Source organism: Pagrus pagrus (assembly GCF_965226575.1).
Source record: "Pagrus pagrus genome assembly, chromosome: 6".
NCBI classification, from domain to species: domain Eukaryota; kingdom Metazoa; phylum Chordata; class Actinopteri; order Spariformes; family Sparidae; genus Pagrus; species Pagrus pagrus.
In genome coordinates, this window is record NC_140190.1 from 12602911 (window position 1) to 12612644 (window position 9734).

Sequence of the window (9734 nt, forward strand, 5' to 3'; positions counted from 1 at the left end):
TGGCGTGATGAGAAACAGCAGATCGGCCCGAGTGGGAGGAGGAACGTTCGACCTTTGCTTTGACTGCTAACCAGAAATCAAGCATCGTGATATAAAGCTGGTGCTGACCGTTTCTCACGCTCTTCAAGCTACAAGATCATTCGCGGCAGTTTTTTCAACACAACGCAACAAACAAAAATCTACTCCACCTTTTCTGAGCTTAACCTCGCGCGGCCTGACTAGCACTCTGCTCCATGTCCACACATCAAGGAGATCTCTCCCACTGCCACGTCCCCAGGAAACACACCTGACATTTAGCCCCGGGCTGCCCCATGCAGCCTTCCCTTTCCTTCACTCGCCTCCAGAGACAAGGGCATCTCAGCTGAGTTTAGCCAGCTAAAGCACAGACAGTTAGCAAATTAACTTCCATGTCTTCGTTTCAATAATTCAGCAGCGGGAGCAGGGGCAGGGCGAGGTAAGGTATGCATGGAGGAAGTGATGGAGGAGGATTAAGCAGCAGTTGCATCTGCTTTCATATCTAATCCACGCCTTTTGGAAAATAATAAAAACGATGAAATTCATAATTTATATGTCCGGTGGCTCACTGAACGTAACACAAACTGGAAAAAATAAATAAAAGCAGCACAGATCTGACGCTGTAGTGGTGAACACTGATGTATCACTTGAAGGTGAGTGAGAGGCTGGATGTGTGTGTGAGACACCTGTGATACTGTGAAGCTGCTTCACTAAAGCTTATTCCCACTGCACACACTGTTTATATTTGCTTGGCTTTGTTATGGCAGTTCCTTTGTCAAAACAAATCAGTGTCAATAGGCGTGTAAACACGCATGGCTTTAGCCATGGGTTAATCCACACACTGTCACACACACGGGCATACAAGCATCCACACTCACACAAACACACACACACACACATATTTCCTCCTCTCACTTTCTACCAGCAGCACGTTGACTCTGTGACGTTACCTGTGGACGTCCTCTAACCTCAGAGTATAACTGTCTGATAACTTAAAAAGTTGGACTCACAAAAACAAACTCTCAGAGGCAGAGCAGGACTTATAATGATTCGTGATGAGAGACCATATTGGCACAGCTGATGTAGTTTAGCAGCTAACGAGCACAATCATATGATGCACTTTACAAAAAATAATCCAAACTTGAGGAAGACTCATTTGTTTTCTATGTTAAAAAAGACTTTATCTATAGAAACACACACGTCTTGTGTACCTGTCCTCTGTTCAGATGCTCTTCTCTGCTGATAAACGACAGACACACTTCTCTTCAGTGAACTCTGTTGCCAAACTGATTAACAACTTCAGGCACGTAGCCTCAATATTTATACTGTCTCCTTTATTTCAAGTGAGAAAACTAACAAATTTGTGCGGATGCACCCAGAGCAGCTGACGAAAGGCAGCATTAATTGACTGTTGACATATCTGAATGAAGCACAGTCAGCCAAAGGGTGCCGAGGGTAAATCAAGGGTTTCTTTACTTTTAGTGCAGTGTTTCTGCCTATGTTAGTGCGCAGCTCTTTATGCTTCCTTCAAAAGGCTAAAATGCAGATGGCAGAGCCATCTGTGTAGAATCAAAACCATGCATTCAGACCTGAAGATCCCTATTAAACTGCATGTAAATAGGTGGGAGGAGCCAGAGGAGGAGTGGGGGATGTAAAGAACCCCATGTTCAAAACAAACTGATTAACTTGAAGTTCTTGAAGCTGCAGTTGGTTTCCCAAACAAACCCAGACACACTCGAAATCGCACAAAAAATGTCTGTAAACAAACACGAGGATTAGGAAACACGCATGGAGCCGGATCGTTTTAGAAACTAAGAGCGTGCTTTTAAAAAATGAGATGTTTGATCAAGCTATTAAATATGTTTGTGAATGGCACCGTTAATTAAGATGCCGGATTCATCAGTGCATATTTCAAAGAGGCTGCAGTCACTAAATAATGAGGTGACATTAATATTGGAGTTGCTGTTCAAATAAATTCAATAAAAAGCTGGCAAAAAAACAGTGTGGCGAGTAATTAATTTCTTTGGTCGCAAGGCCACCAGTTCTGCCTTTACCTTTACTGTCATTATTATTAGCTTGGTTCCCTTTTTACCAAAGGTCTGATCACAATAATGTTTGTCAATGATGTATGGAGTAAACGCTCCCCCGCGCCTGCTCCCTGTGATGTCAAGACAGCGAAATCGGGCTCCACTTGGATGGTGAGGCCTTGGCCGTGTGGAGGGATCCGTACGAGTGTGAAACCTACATGTGGCTGTTTTCTTATGTTGTAGTTCTGAACAAACTGTCTGGATTGGAGCCTTGAATCCGAGGCTTTAAAGGAAATAAAAACACGCGCTGTACACACACGGCTTTGTGCACACTGTCGCAAACACACTTAAATGCGCACTTGAGCCTGTAAATTGGAGCGTTTTGTGTACTAAACCTCAGAACTACTCTCCACCGCTCAGGTGGGTGATAGCTGGATGAATCGGGAGGATGTGTTGCACTATGGAGGAATGCTTTCTTCCTTTTTCTTATTACGTTTTTTTGGGTTTCGGAGCCGACCGCTGCACACCTGTACACACCAAACTACATGCATCAAATCTGACACCTTACCTTATAAACAGATTCAACGTTGCACTAACTGTTTAATTTAAAAACGATCCATTTTCATGACAAACTGTGTCGTCCTTTAAAGAACAGCACGAGTAGCCACCTTGCTAGCTTCAAACAGCATTCTGGGAACCTTATTACACTCGTCAACATCATAAATGTTACCTTTCTGAGTGTTAATTTTCCAAAACCACATGGTGCACCTTTAAAAGGAGACAATGGTGTAAAAACTACAAAGGAGGTCGCTGTTTATTTTCACTGTTTTCAAACTTCCAGAGCGAGGTTAATCCAGTTTCCCTCAAAACCTTCGGCAACTTAACGTCACTCTACGACGACGCCTGACTGCCAGACACGTGTAGCGTCACTAAATCAACTCTCGCGTGTGAAAAAGTTTAGGAATTTAATGGCACGACGCGATTCCGCAAAACACTCACAGCAGCAGGAAGTGCACAAGGAAGAAGGTCATAACAATCAAAAGACTCTCATAAGTAGAAATTCACCTGTTCAACTTCTTCCTTGTCCTTCCCACGCTCTTGTTTTGTTTGATTGCCATCAGCTATACAAGGAAGAGACTTTTACTGTTTCTCTCAGGTCTCTACTGTCAGTCTCTACTTTTCCTTCGACGTGTTGAAAAGAATAAGACGCTCAAGCAGGCAATAAAGATCTCTGAGGAACGTGGGGGAGAACAACCACTATTATATTTGATTACTGATCCGATGCACAGTAATATTATCAAACAGCTGACCCTAAACTGATTCCAACTTAAGATAAATGCACATTACACCAGTCATTTATAGTTTATTTAATCAGATAAGTATATGACTTTATAATCAATCCACTCAGCGAGAGCTGCAGCTGTGGTCCTCTGTCTCACTGTACCTCTCAGTCTGCTTTAATCACATACAGGTCCATGTGGGGCTCCCTCTTTTTTTTTTTTTTTTTTTTTTTTTTTTTTAAGTATCTGAATATGTAAAGAGCCATATGAATATGTATATATGAATATGAGCTAATCCGGTGATGCATTGAGGCAGCTGTTGTGAGCTCCACATTTACAAGGAAACATGTGTTGGCCCTGCAGGGCAGGTTAGGGTGACAAGACAGGTGAGGGGAGAGGGCAAGCGTCGTCCATTATGTCTGGACGTCACCTACACACACACACGAGGAGGAGGACGACGAGGGTTATTTAACGTGGAGTTTTCTGCTACAACACACTCAAATCAACACATTCCATATTTTTGTTATTCACACGGAGCCTCAAGACAGAAGCATTCATCACCCAGTCCTCAAAAGACTTGTATTTCTCATGAGTTAAATTATTAATCCTCCTCCTACACTATCATTTGAAATACACGCTGCCTCTGCACTGATTTCACTCCCAATAACACATGCAACATAATCCACACTCCCTGAACAAGCAAGTGCAACTAAAAACTGTCTCTGAAAAAAAAAAAATGAAGAAAAAAGAAACAGGCAGCTTTTAAATTATCCATTTGTGTAAATAGAGTAATGACGCTGAAGCACACAAACAGGTGTAGAAGCAGCCCAACGTCTGCTGGTGCTTCATATGCAATATTAAAGCATCATATGCTGGTTCAAAGGTCACTCTGCCTGCTGTTCATAAAACCACATGGGACTGTTTTCATTTAGGATTCACACACACACACACACAAACACACACACACACACACACACACACACACACAAGGAGCTGCTCAATTTTCCAATAATCTGATGCGAATTCAGAGTGAAATTAAACGCTCGTGGCACCACAAGTGTACAAAGTAGTATTCGAGGAAGCTGACACTAAGCACATAAGCGAGCCACATCTCTAGAAAGCTTAATCAATTGAATACGACACGGCAATGCATCAGAAAAAAATATACAAGAGAGTCTCTAAAGAAATTTAGTTTCTATTACAGATGTATGAGGTGCTGTGTAGCAGCACTGTCTCTCAGGACCTGACAGTGTTTTTAGATTACAATTGCATCTCAGCAGGGATCCCTGCTCACTCCTCTAACCTCAGACTGTTCTGCTGCTTAAAAATAGCTAATGGTTGATAAAAGACTGCGCTGATCTGAAGTGCTGGGATGCAAAGAAGGTCCAAATCTTTTTGAATGGCTCCCAACGTGGAAATATCCGAGGCAGCATCGACATAAAGAGCATGAGGAGCAGTCTAAGAGGGGCATTTAAAAAAGTTACAGTGGCGATTCATGTTTTATTCCAAGGCACGCACTGATAAATGAGCTTTAATGTGGGGAAAAAGGGGAAATTAGACTAGGTGGATTAAATTTAGCACAAAGCAGGATGGGATCGCACCGTGTTTTAAAAACACACAACAGTGATTTTTTGATTTTTTTTTTTGTGTGTGCAATATTTCCAGACACAATGAGAAACAATGACGCGACCCCACAATCATCTGTTAATCGTGTCATAAAAAAGTCTGCTTCTGCACAAATAACAGCTTCACGTCCGTGGCCAGCGACGACTCAGCTTCGTGTGAGTGGATGCTTAAAAAAAAGTTTACCACCGCTGTGTGACTGCTGAATGGGACAAAACTTTTCCCTTCGTCGTTCCCCTTCGAGGTTTTTTTTTTTAAGCTTTGCGCCGGGCTTTACGCACCAGAAACCAGCGAGAGAAACAACCCGAGCAAAAAGCTGCCGATCCCCCCTCTCTCTCTCTAAAGAAAAACACAAAATAATGCGACCATCCAGCAGCTCAGCCTCCGAAAGTTCACGAGAGGCGAGCGGGCAGCAGCGGCAGCAGCAGGGACGAGCACACACACCTCATCCAGAAACACGTTTCAGCCGAGAAATGGCACGAAAATGCGCTTCTTCTAGTTTTAACTGTGCAGCGCGTTAAAGGATAAAACAAAACACACACACACACACGTCTGATCTCGGAGAGAGGCTGCAGAAGAAGAAGAAGAAGCGTGGACGAGCACTCAATATCGGTAGACATCCCGTGCAAAATCGCAAAAAAAGTGCAAACAAGAGGTAGAATTAAAGAAGAAAAAAAAAAAGACAAGACGAAAAGTTTAAGAGACGCACCTCTAAGGTGGTCGGAGGGGAGGGAGGGGAGGGGGGGAAAGCGCACGGAGGAGCGCACTTTAGTCCGGTACACTCCTTTTAAATTACAGTACCTAGTTTAGAAAGTTGGACTCCCCTCCTCTGCCCCCCTCGCCTGCACGATAAGCAGGTAAAGTCTCACATATAGCGCATAATTCACTTACTTTTCTCTCGCTTGGCTATCGGATGGGACGACAGCTCCTTTACCTTTGGCGTACATGCTGGATTCTGTTTTAAGACTTTTGCCCCACTCAACACCTGTCAAAGAAAGCAGCCAGGAAAACGCTCCATCTCCATAGCTACCCCTTTAGTGTTTTTCCTCCCCCCCCCCCCTCCCCTCCTTCTCCTCCTCCTCCTCCTCCCTCCCTCCTCCCTCCTCCTCCTTCTCTCTCCTCTCCCTCCCTCTCTTTCTCTTCTTTTTTTTTTTTTTTTTTTTTTTTACATCTCCAACATTGGCCACAAATCAGGCACAGTTTCTATTGGGGGGACTTGAAACCGTCCTCTGTTGGATTTTTTTTTTTTTTTCCCCTCCTCAGCCGCTGTTCCGCAGGCCTGCTCCTCCTCCCTCCGCTGTGCAAACGGTGGGGGCTCCTTAAAGGGAAACACACACTTCTTGTTTACTGACCTCAGAAACATGAGGAGAGAAGGGGGGAAGATGGGGAAAGGCATGCCGGGTACGGGCTCTGCGCTTAACTACTATTGCCAGCTCCTTTTCGGAGGCCAGCGATACTCCGTATGTTTTTTTTTTTATCCTCTAAAAAGACGTCCCAGTCCGTGGGACTTTGACTTACAAGGGTGAGGACAACGCTCTCATTTTTCACACACTGTCATGAAGACATTATTCCCCACGTTTTGGTCCACTGTGATGTGGTCTCGATGAAAGGAGTGTTGTTTTTGCATGATCACAAAATGATAACTGCTGAGCTCATTGAATGTCGTTAATTAAGAGCAACTAACTATGCTTTTGGTATAATATGGCTACAGGAAGTACTCCAAAGTCCCTGCCACACATGCGCCGCAACCATGAACGTCTTCTGGACCTGTGTACGAGGGCGCCGCTCAGCGATGCTTCCAAGTTTGCCAAGTGGCCACTGGCAGTATTGCAGCGAAGATTCACCTGCGACCCAAAAAGCATCGCCATTATAAAAGAAACGTCTGTGAAATGGCTGACGACCATAGAGTTATTTAATAGCTAGATACCAGATGGAGAGATGGCGCCCAATCAAACCAAAGAGAACTACTCGCCTAGCGCATACGGCAAAAACGTTTTCTGGCTTCTGCATTTACGTCCCGTTTATGCAGATCAATCATTATGCGCAGTGGAGTTTCCCCGCCGACTTCACCCGCCAGTTCCCACTCGGCCCATAGACTTTACATTGAGATGACGTCATGGATTTTACAAGTTTTACAAGTATTAAATCTCCATGGATCAAAAATGCAATTGTTGATGTCCTGTCAACAGTTTTACAGACGTCTCTGTAAAATCCTTTTACATCTTCACTATTAGCTTGACCCATGGTCATATTGATCAATCACTAAACTAAGCTAACGTTAATGTGATGTTTAAGACCCCAGGAAGAGCGGCAGGCTTTGAAGCCAACTTTCGTAGTGGCCAAACTGTGTAATTACAACATGCATTGTGAAAATAAGCGTCTGTAAAACTGTGGATAATTATTTTTAGCGTCATAATGTCATAATTTGAGCCATTCAGTCCAATAAAATTTGGAAAGTCTTGCAAGATTAAATCCTTTTTATATCTATTCAAGTTAGCCAGGTGCTAAACAGGAAGTTAGCGTCTTGGTGGACAGAAGCCTCTAGTGCACATGCTCAATGGGCCGCTGAACACGGAAGATCCAGGTGTTTCGAGCCATTTTGGCTCCAAAACGCCACTGAGCAGCTTTCATAGAAATGAACGGGGCTCTGCTTCCAACACTGCCTCCAGATTTTAATGCAGCGTCCTTGGTTATATTGTTTTTGCTACATAAATGGAGGACAATACCGAGCAGAGCCGTACACCAAAACATCTGTGAAGCAGTGTGTGGAAGTATTTTGAAAGTACTTCTACACCATAGATGTCCAAACAAAAAATTAGGCTGTTTGTCGACTTTGTAAAAGGCAGGTGTCTTTCTCCTCAACAACAACAAATCTGCAGGCTCACCTGCACCGCAGACCAAGTGTGCAACCTCGTTTGACTGCCTTTTACTTGGCACACGTGGCTTCAGCAGCCCCCCCTGCCAGAAGCTTGTGAAAAGGCCATCCATGATAAGATGATTAGAGCAAGGTACAGTAGGTAATGACAAGGTAGAAGTGACAGACATATAGGAAACAATCGTCGGCAAAGATTGACGTTTGATTGATTGAAGAATGGGACGAATGTGATTTTGGACGGGCTGTAAAAGTGATACAAGCATCAAAGGGTGAAGAAGGAGGGTCATTTATACAGACGCCAGCGAAAATGTCTTTTAGCCGGAGACAGCTGATATTCAGGAACTCGTCTGGCGTTCTTTTCCGTCATCCTGTCTCGTGCAAACTTTACCCAGGCTCCGCTACAAAGCAAGAGATTGTACAAATATATCATTTTAAGGGTATTAATCCTTGGTTTTGCAGAATTGTCCAATATCAACGTTATCGTCTAGCATTGGATTTTTTTATTGGCCTGAAACAGGCAATATGCCAACTGCACAGATGTTATCGCAGCTAGCTAGAAATGTGCGACTGAGTGGTACATCAAGTTGATTTCAGAACTCTACTGGCGGTCCAGTTCTTCTTGTTATTTTCTTCCTGACCTCTCTTCTTGTTGTCTTATCCCTTTTTACAACAAACCTGATTATCCAGACAGTGCATGAAGCCCCTTCCTCGGGACATATGGGGTTGAGTCAAGGTACTTTTCTACTCAGTGGTCCCTTCAAACCTCTTGTTCAAGTCACCCATTTGTGGCCAAAAGCGTGATCTTGATCCTGGGTCATCCAGGCAGGTTACACTTGACACATACTGAAAGTAAAAACAGCAGGCACTTGAACCTACTTGAGAAATGTTTACAGTATGGATCACTGGTTGCGAGTACTGCATGAGGACTGGAAATAAGGTTATTCTCTGAAACCCTCACTGATTTATATTTGTATTAGTGGCTGTTGATGTCTGATGGTTATCACTGACTGAGTTCACGGTTTCGGCACCTTTTTATTCAAAATTCTTTGACTCACACTGAGCAGTAATCATTGTTGGTCAGAGTACAACACACCACACAAACAGCTCTGAGCTTTACTTCAGCGAATCTGCTTTCTGAGCAGCAGAGGACACATGATCTTTTGTTATTAAGATTATTAAAAAATCAAAAATGAACAAGATGGATGTGGATTCAGAAGCGATGAGTTAATCAAGGGCGTTCTTGGTTAACACAAGGGAGGCTTAAGCAGCAGTCTCCAGTGCCAAGTCGTACTCGCTGTTCTGCATAGAGAGCGATCGGCCCACAGACGGAGCACAGCCTCTGATGCACATTTCACGTCTCGAACAAGGTCCTGCTGAGATCTTTCGCTGATTTCTTGTTAGCTAAAAGGGGACTGGTTATTATTATTCAGCCCAACTCTGACACCCCAATGACCTGAGGGCAACCCACTTTCCCTGGCACTCTTACACCTTCGACTCCAATTACAAAGCAGCTGTAAGGAGGTGGCACACGGGTTGTTCCATATTACTGAATGTTACCAGCTCCATATAATAGCATCGATGATTAGCCACTAGATCCTTGAAAGTAAGACATGTTTATGGTATATGTCAAACCGGCCTGAAGGCAGGATGTGCTTATGATCTTTCTCTAATTTTCAATATCCTATAGCATGGTCGCTTATCAGGCCGCTCACAGAGATCAGTGTATGATACTGTGTCGGCTACAGGAAGGAGACACAAGGTAGGGATCACATCTGGGTGTTAATGTGGATGTGGGTTAAGTTATATTGTGTTGTATATTTGCACTTTAAAGGCGTACTCAGGTGAGTTTGTCTTTCAAAAAAAGTTGGGGAACTCTCAAGAGACGGATCTGTAAAAGAATCGATCAAAATCAAA

General features: G+C 43.7%; 1 protein-coding gene and 1 long non-coding RNA gene across 3 annotated transcripts in view; one reads left to right on the top strand and one right to left on the bottom strand.

Moving 5' to 3' along the window:
• Nucleotides 1–5997, bottom strand: part of ssbp4 (single stranded DNA binding protein 4) — an 88758-nt gene extending 82761 nt beyond the window's left edge. For both annotated transcript variants that reach the window (XM_084355764.1, XM_084355765.1), the window contains exon 1: nt 5837–5997. In XM_084355764.1, coding sequence (XP_084211890.1) covers nt 5837–5892 — 56 coding nt within the window. In that variant the 5' untranslated portion in view covers nt 5893–5997. The remainder of the gene's footprint in view (nt 1–5836) is intronic.
• A 324-nt stretch (nt 5998–6321) lies between these two features.
• LOC311258217 lies at nt 6322–7404 on the top strand. Its single transcript, XR_014622708.1, has 2 exons — nt 6322–6467; nt 6657–7404. It is a non-coding gene; the product is annotated as an uncharacterized lncRNA (long non-coding RNA).
• Nucleotides 7405–9734: the final 2330 nt, after the last annotated feature.